A 19,795-nucleotide genomic window follows, 5' to 3' on the forward strand; every position below is an offset into this window, starting at 1 on the left:
TTGCATGGAGCCCCAGACCGAGGGTGATTGACCGTCATCTTGAACTTCTTCCATTTTCTAATAATTGCGCCAACAGTTGTTGCCTTCTCACCAAGCTGCTTGCCTATTGTCCTGTAGCCCATCCCAGCCTTGTGCAGGTCTACCATTTTATCCCTGATGTCCTTACACAGCTCTCTGGTCTTGGCCATTGTGGAGAGGTTGGAGTCTGTTTGATTGAGTGTGTGGCAGGTGTCTTTTATACAGGTAACGAGTTCAAACAGGTGCATTAATACAGGTAATGAGTGGAGAACAGGAGGGCTTCTTAAGGAAACTAAACCAGTCTGTTTGAGAGCCGGAATTCTTACTGGTTGGTAGGTGATCAAATACTTATGTCATGCAATAACATGCAAATTAATTACTTAAAAATCATACAAATTGATTTTCTGGATTTTTGTTTTAGATTCCGTCTCTCACAGTTGAAGTGTACCTATGATAAAAATTACAGACCTCTACATGCTTTGTAAGTAGGAAAACCTGCAAAATCGGCAGTGTATCAAATACTTGTTCTCCCCACTGTATACTATAAACCGTTTTATTTTCTTAACCCAAAAAGCTACAATTTATGGATATTAGACACAGTGTATGGATATTAGACACAGTGTATATGAATTTGTCATACCTGGTGAATCGCACCTCACAGATGGTGCACATGTATGGTTTCTCTCCTGTGTGGGTCCTCATGTGTCTGGGTAGTTTCCCTGCCCCCTGGATCACCTTGTTACATATAGGACACTGCTGGGAGGCTTTAGGCTTCATCTTCCGCTCTTCTTCCAGCTGCCAGGGAGGGAACAGCGCCCCCAGGTGGCTTGACGTGCTCAGGAAGCCCATGTAGGAGCGGAAGTCTGCCTCGTCCTTTATCTGGCCCAGATGGAGGTGAGACCCCTCGGACCGTACTACCCCCATCTCAACTCCCATCCCTGATAGGCCGGAATTCATTAAGTTTTTCAGGAAGTCCCCATGCAGCATGCTGGGCGGGACTACCTCCTTTAGCTCCTCCTTGATGATCTCTCTTTTCACAACCAGGTCTAGGGGTCTGTTGTCCAGCTGAGGGGGGTAGGAGGGGCGGGGAGTCGGGGCATGGTGGTTGGGGTCTAGGACCTTTTGGGGGAAGCCTGGGAACTCTGCGGTCCACATGGGAGGGTAGAAGCCGGGGAGCAGAGGGGAAAAGTTAGCCCTCCTGTCCAGGACTGATGGCATTTTAGGGTATAGCCCTTCCTGTAGCAGGGATTCAATGGAAAAGTCCTTGAGGGCTCGGCTCTCCATGCTCTCATGCTCCTGCCGGGGTTTCTCACACTGAGAGTCTGTGTCCCGACACTTCCTCTCATTCTGCTGCAGCTCGTACTGCTGCTGGTACTGGGAGGTATTGGGTGGACTGGGAGCTGGTCCTCTCTCTGACCCGACCTGGTCCTGACTCTCTGACGACCTCATTGACCTCTCACTGGCATTATCCTCCTCGTTATCCTCCTGCTCGTCCTTCCTCGACTCATCATCCTCATCCATGTCTTTATCCTCCTCTTCATCATCTTCCTCCTCTTCTTCTACATCCTCATCCTCTTCCTCCTCTCCTCCTCCACCTCCTCCCTCACCAGAGTCCATAATCTCCAGACACACGTTGATGATGCAGGGGATTTCCAGCATCTGAGCCGCTCCTAGGATCTCCTTTACGTTGGACGCCGTCACCGTCAGCGTGGACGTGTAAGCAAACTCCAAGATTGCAGTCAGCGACTCGGGGGCCACAAAGTCTATCTCAAACACCCCGTGCTGGTCCCTTCCGTCAGAGGCCACGGTGAAGAGCTTCTTGAAGTACTGGCTGCAGGCGGCAAGGACCGAGCGGTGGGTACGGTACTCCTGGTCTTGTACAACGAGGACTACATCACAGAGTAACCCGGCGCGGCGCTGCTCGTTGAGGCAGCACAGGACGTCACTGCTGTGGTTGGGGAACGGAATCCCGATCAGGTCATCCTCTGTGTGGGCCATCCTCTCCTCTCCTTCTCTTGCTTTTTTACAACACATGGAGAGAAACACAATAGCATTTATTTTCAATCAAATGTCTTGCTTCAGCCCTTTTAACATCAACAGTTGTCACAAACTGCTTTACCCAGCCTAGATCCCAAAATAATCAGAAACACAGTGCCAAGCAAGTGTTATTTCTATGGAAGTAGACATTTAATTTTATTAAACCATTCTTTCACCAGGCAAGTGAATTTATAGATTAGTGATAAAACAAAATCGCTTTTCCAGAGCTGCACAGACCACAGTTGATGAAAGATGAATTTTCTTTCGATTATAGAGAAGAGTGAAGTGTTGAATGCTATCCTATGGAGGATCTTGTGAACACGTTGTTAATTCTCTAAGATGTTTACAGTGAGTGATAAAATGTTTTTGGCCGTTGTCTCGCCCATTCATGTCCTGTCTATGAATAGAGTTTAAACTTGCAGCTGTCCGCTCCTCAGCGGTTACAGCAGGCATGTGGATAGATACGTTCAGATGGCTTCTTACCACAACTGCATTGTTGACTGGTTCCAAATCGTCCACAGCTTATGCTACGTTACAGTATAAAGCCAGAGTAAATAAGCTATGAGTTAATAGTATCCAGCTGCAGTCTAAGCCCTTGTCTAAGCCGGGGGGAGGAGATTTTTTTATTATGCTAATTGTGCTGATCAGTTACCAATTAAACATGTAATATTCTCGATCTTGTTGCTAGGGAACAGTTTCTATGATTATCATACAGATACAGTATCTATACACAGTGGAAGATACCTATAGTAGAAGACCTAGGTTAGAGACCCCCTCTTTTTACGCTGCTGCTACATGCTACCTCAATTGGGCCGACCAACCAGTGCTCCCGCACATTGGCTTACCGGGCTATCTGCATTGTGTCCCGCCACCCACCACCCGCCACCCACCACCCGCCAACCCCTCTTTTACGCTACTGCTACTCTCTGTTCATCATATATGCATAGTCACTTTAACCATATCTACATGTACAACTACCTCAATCAGCCGACTAACCGGGTCTGTATGTAGCCCTCGCTACTTTTATAGCCTCGCTACTGTATAATAGCCTGATCTTTTACTGTTTGTTTTATTTCTCTTACTTACCTAACACCTTTTTTTGCACTATTGGTTAGGCCTGTTAAGTAAGCATTTCACTGTAAGGTCTACACCTGTTGTATTTCGGCGCACGTGACAAAGAAAACTTTTGATTTGATTTTGATGTGACACGCTGTGCATTATAAAAATATTGGTGGGCAGCTTACAGCAAAAGCCCCGGGAATTCAGTTAGATTATAGTTGATGTGCTGCTTTCAGAGTTATAGTTAAATGACAGTCCAGTATGAACAGGAAGTTGCAACATTGTCAAATATGTATCGTAATGTCAATATGGAGACTACGATAAATGTACTAAGAGTAGCCCATGAGTAAATATTCTATATTAGCCTAAACTGTCACTAATTTCACCTAACACAGACTGCTATAACCTCTAGGCAGTGAGGTCTAACATACTCACCTGCTATACCATATTATTTATTATTCTACTTTAGTGGAATCACATTTCCGGAGCGTTTTGTACATATAAATTAAATACTAGATGAGAGAGCAGAGCGAGAGGAGAGCGAGAGAGGAGAGGAGAGAGAGGGGGTCGGGATGAGCCGAGGAGCGAGAGCGACGAGAGAGGAGAGAAGAGAGAGGAGAGGAGAGAGAGGAAAGGAGAGAGAGAGAAGAGAGAGAGGAGGGAGAGAGAGAGAGAGAGAGAGAGAGAGAGAGAGAGAGAGAGAGAGAGAGAGAGACGAAGAGAGAGAGAGAGAAGGAGAGAGAGAGAGAGAGAGAGAGAGACGAGAGAGAGGAGAGAGGAGAGAGGAGAAGACGAGAGAAGGAGAGGGCAAGAGATATAGAGAGCCCAAAAGTTCCCTAACAGGTTGCACAAACATTAACGCTGTGAAGGACTAGGAGCCCATCCCTGGAAAACCCAGCCAAGTCAAACAATTGGTGTGGAACTTAGAACAACAGAGTGGATAAGAGAGGGGCCAGGGAGGGCCAGGAGGGAGTCTATGGTTGGTAAGTATCCTAAATGGCACTCTATTCCCTATATAGTGCACTGCTTTTGACCAGAGCCCTATGGGCCCAGGTCAAAAGTAGTGCTAAGGAATAGGGTGCCATTTGGGATGTAGGCTGTTACCCCCACCCTGGGATCATGTGCTGCAGGCTAGGCAGCAGCCAGCGCGCGTCTCTCTCTCTCTCGCTCTCGCTCTCGCTCTCTCTCTCGCTCTCTCTCTCGCGCTCTCTCTCGCTCTCTCTCGCTCTCTCTCACTCACTCACACAGTGCTAACACACCAGGGCTAATTACTATGTACTGGAGAGGATCTGAGGAGGATGTGCCACATGGACAGAGAGGGGAGGAGGGCACTGCTTATCCAACGCAAGGTCCTGGATGGATCACTGTTTCATCACCCTTTCCCTCTCTCCCTCCCCTCAAAACAGTCAGGGTGGGGACTCCACTTGTAAACCTTTGTCAAAGGGCCTGATAACCCCTTATTTTTTGTGATTTGCTCTGGCAGTCTCTCCCTGTTTTGTCTGTCAGCCCATGGAAAGACACCTTTGATCCTGTGTTTGTACTAAATAGACCCCATAGACCACATCAAAGCTGTTCCACTTTGCTTTGTTAAATAGTCCCAGATAATGCACCTATTAGAAACAATTATGTAAAAAACACTGTCACTATTGTTTTGGATTAAAACATTTGTTTTTACTTGATTAAATTGAAATCCTAATTGTACTGTCTATCTTTGATAGTGAGCAGGAAGAACAAGCCTTAAAACTTCTCTAGGGTAGGGGGCACTATTTTCACCTCCGGATGAAAAGCATGCCCATAGTAAACTGCCTGCTACTCAGGCCAAGAAGCTGGGATATGCATATAATTGGTGGATTTGGATAGAAAACACTCTAAAGTTTCCAAAACTGTTAAAATAATGTATGTGAGTATAACAGAACTGATTTGGCAGGCGAAAACCTGAGAAAATCCATCCAGGAAGTAGGATTTTTTTATTTTTGTAGTTTTCTATTCAATGCCATTACAGTATCCATTGACTTAGGACTCAAATTACAGTTCCTATGCCTTCCACTAGATGTCAACAGTCTTCAGAAATTGTTTCAGGCTTATATTCTGAAAAATGAGGAAGCAACACCAGTCTGAATGACTGGACCCTAAAATGTCACAGAGCTTTTTCATGCGCAATACCGAGAGCGCGCGTTTCTTGTTTACCTTTTATATTGACGTCGTTATTGTCCGGTTGAAATATTATCGATTATTTAGGTTAAAAACAACCTGAGGATTGAATATAAACATCGTTTGACATGTTTCTATGAACTTTACGGATACAATTTGGATTTTTTTGTCTGCCTGTTGTGACTGCGTTTGAGCCTCTGGATTACTGAAGATAATGCGCGAACAAAACTGAGGTTTTTGGATATAAATTAGAGACTTTATCAAACAAAACAAACATTTATTGAGTAAATTAATGTCTTCTGAGTGCAACCATGTGAAGATCATCAAAGGTAAGTGATTAATGTTATTTCTGACTTGTGTAACTCTTCTACTTGGCTGGTTACTGTTTGTAATGATTTGTCTGCTGGGCGATGTTCTCAGATAATCGCATGGTGTGCTTTCGCCGTAAAGCCTTTTTGAAATCTGACACCGCGGTTGGATTCACAAGAAGTTAATCTTTAAACCTATGTATAACAATTGTATGTTTTCTGAATTTTTATAATCAGTATTTCTGTATTTGAATTTGGCGCTCTGCAATTTCACTGGATGTTGGTCAGGTGGGACGCTGCTGTCCCACGTACCCTAGAGGTTAATCTGATGTTTTGAAATACACTACACAAGGATAAATGGCACTGTGAGAGAGCAGGTTGGCCTGTCCACAGCTCCTCTTCTCCGACACCTCACAGTGAGTGACTATTGCCCACTACCACTTCGCCCACCCCAACTCTGTGTCACCACAACCAACACGGTGTCGTTGCTTGCCTCCAGTCCTGTGGTAGGCAGTGTCATCATTAGAGGCTGCCAGGGGCCAGACAGTGGCTAACTAGGGGGCTAACAGTAACACAGCTCTCTCTCTGTGTCTCCAACCCCCACATTCCCACTTCTGATTAGTGAACCCAGGCCACCAAGGGTCACTGTCTGGGGAAATACTGATCTGGACTATAAGCTACACTATACAATTGGCATTCAGAGCCAAACTTACAGCCTGTTATTTAAAATGAGTTGTTATGGATAGAAATAGCTCCACTGTCTGGGGGAAACACTAGTTTAGAAAAAAACTACACTGACTATAAAATTGGCTATTATTCTACAGCCTGTTGTTTAGAATTAGATGCTTGTTATAACACCCATAACGTGGCTCTAAAGACCCACACTGTGATATGTCCAGATCTTTACATCATTAACTTAATGATACAGTATACCCATCGATTCTTAAAGAAAATGATGAATGCCATTCCTTTGCCACATGTTAAAGAAAATGGCCCTGTAATCTTTATACAAACTTCAATTGTGATCACATGCCATTTCAATCTGTTACACAGAATGTAGAGGAAAACAATATCTAACTACTGTCTTGTTCATTATAATAGGGGAAAAGTACACCTGTGACAGTGAGTGATTACATTTAATAGACCAAGATTTAAAAGTAGTGAATTATTGTGGGGGACAAATTATTACCTATAAGCCAATGGTACAGCAGTTTATTATCGGGCCATTCCTCAGTCTCCAGGGGAGCCTGAAGGTTCACGCCATTATCTAGCTTAGACAGTACAGGTATTGTTTTTGTGGTTTATTAGGTCTCGGAGGTCAACCTTTGGTTTATTGATTCCATTTCGGAACATTCCATTATTGATTCCATTCCAATAACAGTTTACAATAAGGTTATCTTTATAAAGGGTTCATAATTAGTTTATTGGCTGGCTATTATTAATCTATAGATACATGATATATATATATATATATATATATATATATATATATAATAAAGAGATAATAAAGAGACATGAATTTATATTCTCATGATTACGGGCTGTTCTGTTTTAATTAATGAGTTTAATATAGACCACCGGTGCTTTGAATGAAATTGTTGATGATCCACAGCAGACTTTATAGTTTTGGAGAATTGTTGGTGTCTTCTTGACAACCACTTTTGTCAAGTTCACCACCTTTCCTCATCTCATAGTTTTATTGATTTATGACAAATTAATAATAATAATAATAATAATAATTATCAGTAAAAGTCAACCAGATAGCAGATGAGGCTATAGTCAACGGATACAGACATTTTTCTCGCAAAATATATTTTCATATTTGCTCCTCTGTAAAACGGATCTACACAGTTAATTTTACTTGAACGTCCATTAGTACCCCACAAACGTTTTAACTAGACAACAAGCAACCATTGTGAAACAAACACGCCTAATCCTTATATTTTGTAAGCAGATGAGGCCCAGAGTGTCATGAGATAACGCACAAAAAGAGTGTCACCAACAACAGTCTTCTATACCACTCGCCGCCATAACAGGCTCTCATTCTGTCAACACTCCAACTTTAACTTTTGTTCAAAAAAACATTGACATTTGTTCCAGGAATTACTGCAGAATCCGCAATAAGAGCAGGGCGTTTTCTCGAGACTGCGTCTCAGAGTGCTTTCCAGATAATTACCAGACATCAAATTACCATATCCACACACAGAGCTGCGTCTCTGTCAGAGTACACGAACGCATGCACACTGAACAGGTGCACTGTGCACATGTACTGTAGCACAGTAAGACCGATACACTGCAAGCACTAAGCAGACACACTCACATAAACTTACACATATAAAGCTGAAGAACGTTCAGAATTCCAAACTATAATCCTCATAATCATGGCCTACCTTCTTAATTACTTCCTTTCTTTTTTTGTCTATTATTCCAAGTCTACCAGTGACGTCCAGTGACCTGCCACATTGCTTCTTCAGAGTCGAGTACCCAGAGATGACAGTCAGTCCGTCCGTCAGTCCGTCAGTCAGTCAGTCAGTCACAGCCACCTCGCATCGGACGCCCATTCACAAAAACAGGGAATATCCACGCTTCCAACACCAAAACAAAGTGGAGGAACTGCTAGTGGAGTGGAACAGTCGAACATCGGAGCGGAGAGAAGTGTGGGTGTCCCTGTCAGGCTTAAACGGGCTGGTGAGCAAAGCAATAGTGGAGTTGAGAGAGAGAAGGCAGGCAGGGAAACCAGGCAGGCTTGTCAGATTCACAGTAGGGAGGGAGAGCAGAGCAGCACTCCTGCAATGTGGAGATGTCGGGTTTTATAGCAGGGTGGGTAGCTGAAAGATAATAATACCCCCGTCCTCCTCCACAACACAAGTTAAGCACACTATGTAATAAGCTCATGGCTCAGACACCCTCTGATTTAGGTCAGACAAAATGACATTTTTGTTTTGTTAGAGTGAATTTCAGTGTGGAGGGATGGAGGGAGTGGGGTGAAGCTGCTCGAGCTTGTTTAGGGAAAGCGAGGGTAAAAAAGAAAAGAAGATAAAAACTAAAATATATATTTATTTTTTTAAAGGAGAAAAGTTTAAAGGCTTCAAACTGGCCACTTAAGAATTCAACCGAGGAGAGATCAGAGATGAAGCGACAGTGTTGCTGTTGATGAACAACTTTAAGATTTAAGATTAAAACCAAAATATGAATGTTTTATTTTGTCGAATTGGACATGATACAGTACAGTATTGTAGCCCTTCAACGGCCTAAATTTCAACTCGGACAAATGTCTGCCATTCCATTCTTTCACACACTTAAAGGAAATTGCTTACTTGTAGCTCCGTTTTTACCTCAAACTCAGTCTGAGCTCAGTGTGGGCTGGGAGACAGACTGCTAATCTGAGTTTACAATCTGGAGCAGCTCTCCATTCTAACCTGTCTATTTCCTGTTGATTCATGTCTCGTCAAACGCTGCTGCATCCTTCACCTGAATGTCTTGGATGGTTTTTACAATTTGTAATAATATTCTATTTTATTCTATAAAAAATATAGATACATTTGTACAAGACTAAATCCAAAATAAAAACAAACCATTTGAATGTAGATATCGACAGTATATCTAATCAATTATTTGACCTCTTGTTTGACTTCCTGTATATGATTCAAACTGAAGTTAAGAAGGTTTGAAGGATCAGAGAGGAGAGGTGACAGATTCTTCTGTTTTGAGTCAGTGATCACAGCAGTGGGAGTATATTATACAGCTCCCTCTGACTGTAGAGGTCAACGATAGCCTCTTTGGACCAGGGTGTTTACACAGAACAGAAAGAAGAAACAGAGAAAAGATGTGGTCGCCCTCCTCTTCAATTTAGAAAAGGAAATGATCAGTCTGGCATGTGGACTTTGATAGGCGGGTGAGAGCGAGAGAGAGAGCTGGAGGCACTGAGAAAAACCAACCATTCGCTCAGAGGGGTGGGCTCTCCTATGAACTTTAAGCTTTAAGACAATGAAAGCAGTTTTTTCTCGGTCTTCTAACAATGAACTCAGTGTCTATGGCATCACAGCCAGTACTAACAGAACAATGTAAATCTCTCATCCTCTCACAATGTTTCCCGACTCACATGACAGGACACTTTCACAGGATAGCTTCTGTTACTGACAGTCTGGCCCATTGGGACACTAAGGATTTCCTAAATGACATCAACACTATTGCTTACTTTGTAATGCTCAGCATAATAACAGTTTGCACTGGGTCAGTTCTTAGAAATGACAGAAAATGTTCAAATATGGCATTTGGCATAGCAGAATAAATCTTATTAAACAAGCCTGTATTGGTTAAATCAAATAAACTTCTATAAAATGTTTCTTGCCAAAAACCTAGATGGTTCTGACATGTTTAAAGTGCATGGTTGTGTCATTGTAGGAGTAAGCATGTGTTATGTTAGTATTTGGCTGCTCGCAAGTTTCTTCACATTCTGTAGTATGATAGACTTGTACTCATGCTTATAGGCCAACATCCCCTAGGGAGTACGTAGCGAAACCACAGCCTTATTCTTGGTGGTTGCAGTGTTTCGTAGTTGGCGAGAATTTAAGTATACTGAGATGGAGGTTGGTATATATAAACAGGGAAGCCACTAAATGTTAGCAGACCAGCCAGCCGGCTAGACAAGCAACAATCACAACCTATTCAGGCAGGTCCGTAGCTACATATGATGACACTGAGGTCCGGACCTCTGTATTTTTTTGTATTTTTTTTTCTACTCAGTCAGGGTCTCAAATTATTGTTGAGAGTTAGAATAGTAGAACACACAAGGTGCAATTTCGAAACTTGGTCATCAGCAGTTTCCTCTTATTATATATGTCACTCACTGACATTCACTCAGTTAGCCCATGTAGGTTAAACATTTTTAGAGTGGTAAATTAGTGTAGTTAGTCTAGCCAGCTATCGAAACTTGTAGTTACCTAATCATGGCAGAATTACAAACCCGGCACCACGAACTCTTCGACCCGGCAGCCATCACTCCCTGACCTTACCGACCCGGCACACCTTGACCTCCAGAGTGCCCCCATTTGGTTTTGTTAATCACTCTCACTCAGATAGATAATAACATGGCATAAGTCATGGCAAAATGTGTAGAAGTTCTGTAAAGCAAACTTATTTGTTTACCTTTTGTTACAAAGAAAATCCACTCAATCCCAATACGTTTTGCATGTTAACAGTAAAGTTTTTAAGATATTGGACTTTCAAGAAGCAAAGTGTCACCGGCCACATCACCATGATGACGCAAAATGGGAATAATCACTTAAACTCTGGCTACGATCCTATTTTAAATGCTTTGTCTGCTGTTGTCATAGAAACTCTATGCAGGTTTCACTGTAATATACTGTAAATGTATAGGTATATAGGTACTATTTATAAGTGCAATAATCATGCTGTATATATTGGTGAAGTCGGAAGTTTACATACACCTTAGCCAACTACATTTAAACTCAGTTTTTCACAATTCCTGACATTTAATGTGAGTAAAAATTCCCTGTTTTAGGTCAGTTAAGATCACCACTTTATTTTAAGAATGTGAAATGTCAGCATAATAGTAGAGAGAATGATTTATTTAAGCTTTTATTTCTTTCGTCACATTCCCAGTGGGTCAGAAGTTTACATACACTCGATTAGTATTTGGTACCATTGCCTTTAAGTTGTTTAACTTGGGTCAAACATTTTGGGTAGCCTTCCACAAGCTTCCCACAATAAGTTGGGTGAATTTTGGCCCATTCCTCCTGACAGAGCTGGTGTAACTGAGTCAGTTTTGTAGGCCTCCTTGCTCACACACACTTTTTCAGTTCTGCCCACACATTTTCTATAGGATTGAGGTCAGGGCTTTGTGATGGCCACTCCAATACCTTGACTTTGTTGTCCTTTAGCCATTTTGCCACAACTTTGGAAGTATGCTTGGGGTCATTGCCCATTTGGAAGACCCATTTGCGACCAAGCTTTAACTTCCTGACTGATGTCTTGAGATGTTGCTTCAAAATATCTACATACTTTTCCTTTCTCATGATGCCATTTATTTTGTGAAGTGCACCAGTCCCTCCTGCAGCAAAGCACCCCCACAACATGATGCTGCCACCCCATGCTTCACGGTTGGGTTGGTGTTCTTTGGCTTGCAATCCTCCCCCTTTTTCCACCAAACATAACAATGGTCGAAGTGGCCAAAGAGTTCTAGTTTTCTTTCATCAGCCCAAAGGACATTTCTCCAAAACCTACAATCTTTGTCCCCATGTGCAGTTGCGAACCGTAGTCTGGCTTTTTTATGGCGGTTTTGGAGCAGTGGCTTCTTCCTTGCTGAGCGGCCTTTCAGGTTATGTCGATATAGGACTCGTTTTACTGTGGATATAAATACTTTTGTACCTGTTTCCTCCAGCATCTTCACAAGGTCCTTTGCTGTTGTTTGGTATTGATTAGCACTTTTTGCAACAAAGTACGTTCATCTCTTGGAGACAGAACGTGTCTCCTTCCTGAGTGGTGTAACGGCTGTGTGGTCCCATGGTGTTTATACTTGTGTACTATAGTTCGTAAAGATGAACGTGGTACCTTCAGGCGTTTGGAAATTGCTCCTAAGGATTAACCAGACCTGTGGAGGTCTACAATTTATTTTTCTGAGTTCTTGGCTGATTTCTTCAGATTTTACCATGATGTCAAGCAAAGAGGCACTGAGTAGGCTTTGAAAGGCCTTGACATACATCCACAGGTACACCTCCAATTGACTCAAATTATGTCAATTAGCCTATCAGAAGCTTCTAAAGCCATGATATAATATTCTGGAATTTTCCAAGCTGTTAAAATGCACAGTCAACTTAGTGTATGTACATTTCTGGCCCAATGGAATTGTGATACAGTGAATTATAGGTGAAATAATCAGTCTGTAAACAATTGTTGGAAAAATGACTTGTGTCATGCACAAAGTAGATGTCCTAACAGACTTGGCAAAGCTATAGTTTGTTAACAAGAAATTTGTGGAGTGGTTGAAAAACTAGTTTTAATGACTCCAACCTAAGTGTATGTAAACTTCCGACTTCAACTGTAGATTTTAAAGACAAATCATTCCCAATACTTCAAACTTAAATTATTATTGTCACAATCTGAGGCTTGTTTTAACAATTATTTCAGAAAAAAGTTAAAAGGTCCAATGCAGCTGTTTTTATCTCAATATCAAATAATGTCTCTTCTTATTGGTCTATTAACTAATTTTTACTGTATGGTACTGTCACGATGGAAAGTCCAATGTTTCATTCCACCAAAACAGGCTGTCTTTGCAAACAGCTCTTACATTAAAAGTACATTATCCTAATTTTATCAATTTCACAGTATTATTCCAACCTCATAGTGTGGAAATATATAAAACACAGAAAAATCTAAGTTTTTGACTGCATTGGGCCTTTAACACTAAAACGGTGCATTTCCGTACAGGATGTAGCCCAGTGTTTTACCCAAAAGGCTCAGACTTTTCTGATTCCATCAACGCAGGCCGGCCCCTGTGTCGTAACCCTTTCCTGCAGTCAAAAGCGCCCTATTTTGAATCATGGGTGGAATGTTATTAATATTTTTCATAAATTCAACATTAATGAATATATTTTTTTTAACGATGAAAATACAGTGTTTCTATGTCAAACAGTATTGTTAGATTTCAGTGTTCTGTGATATGTAGAAAGTGTAATATTGGGATGCAAACTCAAAATTTAATAGATTTAAACTCTATGTCTGAAAATGTCTCTTTCTTTTTAACCTTTTCTCAATATAGGGGGTGCTGTTTCAACGTTACCATTTATCGTTCCCAAATTAAACTGCCTCGTACTCAATTCTTGCTCGTACAATATGCATATTATTATTACTATTGGATAGAAAACACTCTCTAGTTTCTAAAACCGTTTGAATTATTTCTCTGAGTGAAACAGAACTCGTTTGGCAGCGAAATTCCTGACGGGTACTGCAAAATCTGAAAATGTTGACCCTGTTCTAGGATCAGTTTAAAACTCTGTATGTATCCTATGGGTCGATATGAACTGCACGCGCTTTCCCCTGGATGTCAGTAACCAATGAGAATTGGAATGGAGTTTCTAGGCAGATCTGAGACCATATAAAAGGCCATGGCATGGGGGGTGCACTCTTTTCATTGTTCGTCATTGCGCAGAGCAGGACCTCAGCATGGCGTTCGAAAAAGCTCAAGTTATCGGCCTTAGACATATCCGTCTGTGATTTAATTCGATATAGGTGTTAGAAACATCATAACGAAGTTATTTTAAACCGAATTATATCAGTTTATGCGAGTATATTGCGATTTTCGGAATTTCCTTAGTATTGCGTTTTGAAGATTTGGGCATGTCTGCGCCACATAGCTAACGTTAGCTGCTATTTCCAAAGTTGAAGAGGACGTTTTACAACCGAGCAACGATTCTTTTGGACAAAGGACAACTTGCCCAAGATTCTGATGGAAGCTCGTCCAAAAGTAAGAGCTATTTATGATTTAAGTCGTATTATGTGGGAAAAAATGTAAAAAGGATTGCTCCGCCTGATTAATTCGCGACTGGTCTGGCTGTAACGCACACTGTATGTCTAGTAACGTTAATTTTAAAAATCTAACACAGCGGTTGCATTAATAACTAATGCATCTTTCATTTGCTGTCCAACCTGTATTTTTTTGTCAAGTTTACGATTATTTATCGATTAGATTAGGTGCCTCTCCAAGATGGCGCCGGCCAGAATGCCTGAAATGTTGCTACTGATCACATTGTATAACCACGATTTGTGCTGCTAAATATGCACATTTTCGAACAAAACCTATATGCATTGTGTAATATGATGTTACAGGACTGTCATCTGATGAAGTWTATCAWGGTTAGTCMAATTATATATCTTTTGCTGGATTGTTACGATCGCTAACATTTGCTGCTGGTAAATACGGTTGTGTTTCTGGCTATTGTGGTAAGCTAATATAATGCTATATTGTGTTTTCGCTGTAAAACACTTAAAAAATCTGACATATTGGCTGGATTCACAAGATGTTGGGCTTTCATTTGCTGTACGCTGTGTATTTTTCAGAAATGWTTTATGATGAGTAATTAGGTATTTGACGTTGGTCTCTGTAATTATTCTGSCTGCATCGACGCTATTTCAGATTGCAGCTGCAATGTAGAACTGTGATTTATACCTGAAATATGCAAATTTTTCTAACAAAACATATGCTATACAATAAATATGTTATCAGACTGTCATCTGATGAAGTTATTTCTTGGTTAGTGACTATTTATATCTTTATTTGGTCGAAATTGTGATAGCTACCTATGCAGGAAAAAAATGTTGGGAAAAAAAAGTTGTGTCTTTTGCTATCGTGGTTAGCTAATAGATTTACATATTGTGTCATATTGTGTCTTTTTAAAACATTTTAAAAATCAGAAATGATGGCTGGATTCACAAGATCTGTATCTTTCATCTGGTGTCTTGGACTTGTGATTTAATGATATTTAGATGCTAGTATTTACTTGTGGCGCTATGCTAGTCAGCTTTTTTTACTGATGGGGGTGCTCCCGGATCCGGGATGCGTAGCAAGTAGAAGCCCATAACCATGTGTGAGGTGCATACTTTTGTTTCAAAGTAGTTTTGTTTAAAACTACCTAGAATCACTTGTTGGTTTCATTTCAGTTTGCAACAAATAATGCAAATTGGTATACACTACCGTTCAAAAGTTTGGGGTCACATTTTCTGTCCATTAAAATAACATCAAATTGATCAGAAATACAGTGTAGACATTGTTAATGTTGTAAATGACTATTGTAGCGGGAAATGCAAGATTTTGAATGGAATATCTACATAGGCGTACAGAGGCCCATTATCAGCAACCATCACTCCTGTGTTCCAATGGCACATTGTGTTAGCTAATCCAAGTTTAGCATTTTAAAAGGCTAATTGATCATTAGAAAACCCTTTTGTTAGCACAGCTGAAAACTGTTGTTCTGATTAAAGAAGCAATAAAACTGGCCTTCTTTAGACTAGTTGAGTATCTGGAGCATCAACATTTGTGGGTTCGATTACAGGCCAGAATGGCCAGAAACAAAGTAGTTTCTTCTGAAACTTGTCAGTCTATTCTTGTTCTGAGAAATGAAGGCTATTCCATGCAAGAAATTGCCAAGAAACTGAAGATCGCGTACAACGCTGTGTACTACTCTCTTCACAGAACAGCGCAAACTGGCTTGAACCAGAATAGAAAGAGGAATGCGAGGCCCCGGTGCACAACTGAGGAAGAGGACAAGTACATTCGAGTGTCTAGTTTGAGAAACAGATGCCTCACAAGTCGTCAACTGGCAGCTTCATTAAATAGTACCCGCAAAACACCAGTCTCAATGTCAACCGGGAAGAGGCGACTCCGGGATGCTGGCCTTCCAGGCAGAGTTCCTCTGTGCAGTGTCTGTGTTCTTGTCGTGTAGCTATAGCGGTGGGACAGGGCATCTGGCTAGACATTCTTGGATCCCGGCCGGTACGAGAGGGAGAAGTTGAACCGTGTGAACAGTAGGGCCCATCTGGCTTGCCTTGAGTTGAGGCGCTTGGCGGTGCGGAGATACTCCAGGTTCTTGCGGTCAGTCCACACGATGAATGGATGTTCTGCCCCTTCCAGCCAGTGCCTCCATTCCTCCAATGCTTTCTTCACCGTGAGAAGCTCCCGATTCCCCACGTCGTAGTTCCTTTCCATGGCGTGGAGGCGATGGGAGAAGAAGTCACAGGGATGTAGCTTGAGGTCAAGGGCAGAATGCTGGGACAGGACAGCCCCCACTCCGAGGTCCGACTCATCAGCCTCCACCACGAACTGACGAGATGGGTCCGGAAGAACCAGGATGGGAGCTGTGGTGAAGCAATGTTTGAGATCCCGGAATGCCCAGTCAGCAACTAGGGACCACATGAATGGAACCTTGGGTGAGGTGAGTGCTGACAGGGGGGAAGCCAGGGCACAGTAACCCCGGATAAGCGGTGATAGAAATTGGCGAACCCCAGGAAACGTTGCAGCTGCACCCTGGATGTAGGCTGTGGCCAATCCATCACAGCTCTCACGTTCCCGGGATCCATCTGGACACTCCCATCAGAGATGATGTAACCCAGAAAGAGGATGGTGGAGTGATAGAACTCACACTTCTCCGCCTTTACAAACAGCTGATTCTCCAGAAGGTGTTGAAGGACCTGCCGGACATGGAGCACGTGTTCTTGAGGGGAGCAGGAGAAGACGAGGATGTCATCAATGTAGATGAAGACGAACCAGTTCAACATGTCACGGAGAACATCCTTCACCAGAGCTTGGAACATAGCAGGGGCATTGGTGAGGCCAAAGGGCATGACCAGATACTCGTAGTGGCCGCTGGCTGTGTTGAAGGCGGTCTTCCACTCGTCCCCCTCTCGTATCCGCACCAGGTGGTAGGCGTTCCATAGATCCAGCTTGGAAAACACAGTGGCCCCCTGGAGCGGCTCGAAGGCGGAGGAGATGAGTTGTAGCGGGTAACGGTTCTTAACCGTAATGTCGTTGAGTCTGCGGAAGTCATTGCACGGGTGCAGGGTTTTGTCCTTTTTCTCCATGAAGAAGAAGCCTGCGGGAGAGGAAGAGGGATGGATAAATCCAGCAGCTAGGGAGTCCCCAATGTAGGTTTCCATAGCCTTGGTCTCCACTCCCGATAGAGAGTACAGACGTCCCCGTGGCGGCGTGGTGCTAGGGAGAAGGTAAATCCCGCAGTCATAGGGTCGGTGCAGTGGAAGCGACATGGCCCGGGCCTTGCTGGACACCTCCCAGAGGTTCTGGTGCTCCACGGGAATGGTGGAGAGGTCCAGGGCACCTTACGAGCCCCCAGGAATACATCCCGGGTCAGGTTTTGCTGACTTCATTCAATGGGCGTGGCAGAATGGGCTCCAACCCATGATGGCACCAATAAACCAGTTAATGAGGGAATTGTGTCGGTGGAGCCAGGAGAATCCCAATACCACAGGAATCAGAGTGGACTCGATGGGCAGGAACTGGATAGCCTTGCTGTGGTTCCCTGACACCCGTAGGTGGATGGGAATGGTGTAGTGGGTGAGTGGGGATTTTCAGCTCGGATGCCAGGGTGGCATCTAAAAAACTCTCGTCAGCACCAGATTCAATGGGAACCCGGAGAGTTTTGGACTGGTCTCTCCACAGCAGAATTTCATGAAAAGGGGTGCGAGCAGGGGAAGCAGGAACGTTCTCCATTTGGCCCACCAGAGTCCTTGATCCTACCGGTGAGCCTGGCTTCTTTAAAGGACAAGAGGACATGAAATGACCAAGAGTCCCGCAATACAGATGACGATCCTGTATTGCCATTCCGCTGGCGACAGCTCAGCTCTGCCTAGTGACATAGGCTCAGGAAGCGGTGTCTCGGCAGTCTTCGGCAGCCCTCGGGGGAGGTCTGGAAGCCTTGGGTCCTCTCGGCAACGAGACCGTCGGGAGCTTCTGGGTTGAATTGGAGGCAAGGTGGGATCCCTGGGTGTGCGAGCGAAATCCAATTTCCTCTCCCGCCGTCATTCCCGTAATCGCCCATCAATACGGATGGTCAAAGCGATGAGGGAATCGAGCTACGTAGGTAACTCCCGGGCTGCAAGCTCGTCCTTGACCTCCTCTTAGGCGCTGTGCAGGAACATATCGAACAGCGCCTCTTGATTCCAAGCACTCTCCGCTGCCAACTTGCGAAAATCCACCACCACAGCTACACTGCGGGAGTCCTGCCGAAGCTGGATTAGCTTCCGGCGGCCTCTCGCCCGGAGAACGGGGCTTCAAAGACCTTCCTCACTTCTCCCACAAACCCCTCCAGACTAGCGCATATGGCCGGCTGTTGTTCCCACACGACAGTAGCCCAGGTGAGGGCCCTCCCGGACATCAGCGTGATGAGGTAGGCTATCTTGGAGTGATCCAAGGGGAAGGAAGAGGGCTGAAGCTCAAGAGAACGAGGAGGGCGAGAGTGCGAGAAAAAGAGAAGCTGGGAAAAAACATGAGCTGACAGGACAAACACAGGTAAGCTTGACAAACAAGACGAACTGGCAACAGACAAACAGAGAACACAAGTATATATACACAGGGGATTATGGGGAAGATGGGCGACACCTGGAGGGGGGTGGAGACAATCACAAAGACAGGTGAAACAGATCAGGGCGTGACAGGAGTGATGGTTGCTGATAATGTACGCCTATTTAAATATTTCATAAAATATCAGCCGTTTCCAGCTACAATAGTCATTTACAACATGTCTGCACTGTATTTCTGATCAATTTGATGTTATTTTAATGGACAAAAAATTTGCTTTTCTTTCAAAAACAAGGACATTTCTAAGTCACCCCAGACTTTTGAACTGTAGTGTATATCCGCCTCACTCTCAGAGAAAAAAGTAGCACTGCAAGGTTTTACACAGACAAATAATACATTTTATGATAAAGAACTATTCAAAGGAATCATCTGTGACATCAATATACAGTACCAGCCAAAGGTTTAGACACACCTACTCATTCAAGGGTTTTTCTTTATTTTTTACTATTTTCTACATTGTAGAATAATAGTGAAGACATCAATACTATGAAATAACACATATGGAATCATGTCGTAACCAAAAAAAGCGTTAAACAAATCAAAATATATTTTATATTTGAGATTCTTCAAAGTAGCCACCCTTTGCTTTGATGATGGCTTTGCACACATAGCCAGAGTGAATTTGCTATATGTTAACTGGATAACAGATATTCAAGTTCTTGCTAGCTAACCAAATGACACCTGCATCTCTAGCTGTGCATAGCCACCGAAAATCTATACGAAGGGGAAAAGTCATTCACTCACCAACTCCTCCAATGACATGACATGACTACTCCTAGCAGCTAGCTAACTAACGTTAGGCTACGTGTTTTTAGCTTGCCAAATAAATAGATATGTTAGCCTATTAGCCACATTATGACTGACTTGTGATCATTGCCTTTGCAAATTTTAATTGTATTTACATTCCTAGCCTTAGTTACATTCATCTGTTTTTGTCCAAAATATTGAGTCACGGAAACTGAAACAGTGCATCCCGAATGGAATCAGCAAAAAACATACGAGGCCGGCTGTGATTTACAACCTGATAGCAATATTTTTGGGACTACTGACAAATGTTTTGGTGAATTATATTAATCATGCATTGAACTGCATCCATCTATTCTGCCATCAATTC

General features: G+C 42.9%; 1 protein-coding gene across 1 annotated transcript in view; it reads right to left on the reverse strand.

Moving 5' to 3' along the window:
- Positions 1-19,795, reverse strand: part of LOC111961225 (zinc finger and BTB domain-containing protein 7C) — a 31,346-nt gene that overhangs the window by 4,907 nt on the left and 6,644 nt on the right. Inside the window, exon 2 of the mRNA XM_023983322.2 lies at positions 659-2,036. Coding sequence (XP_023839090.1) covers positions 659-2,016 — 1,358 coding nt within the window. The 5' untranslated portion in view covers positions 2,017-2,036. The remainder of the gene's footprint in view (positions 1-658; positions 2,037-19,795) is intronic.

The sequence above is a fragment of the Salvelinus sp. IW2-2015 genome, linkage group LG4q.1:29 (genome assembly GCF_002910315.2).
Source record: "Salvelinus sp. IW2-2015 linkage group LG4q.1:29, ASM291031v2, whole genome shotgun sequence".
NCBI classification, from domain to species: Eukaryota; Metazoa; Chordata; class Actinopteri; order Salmoniformes; family Salmonidae; genus Salvelinus; species Salvelinus sp. IW2-2015.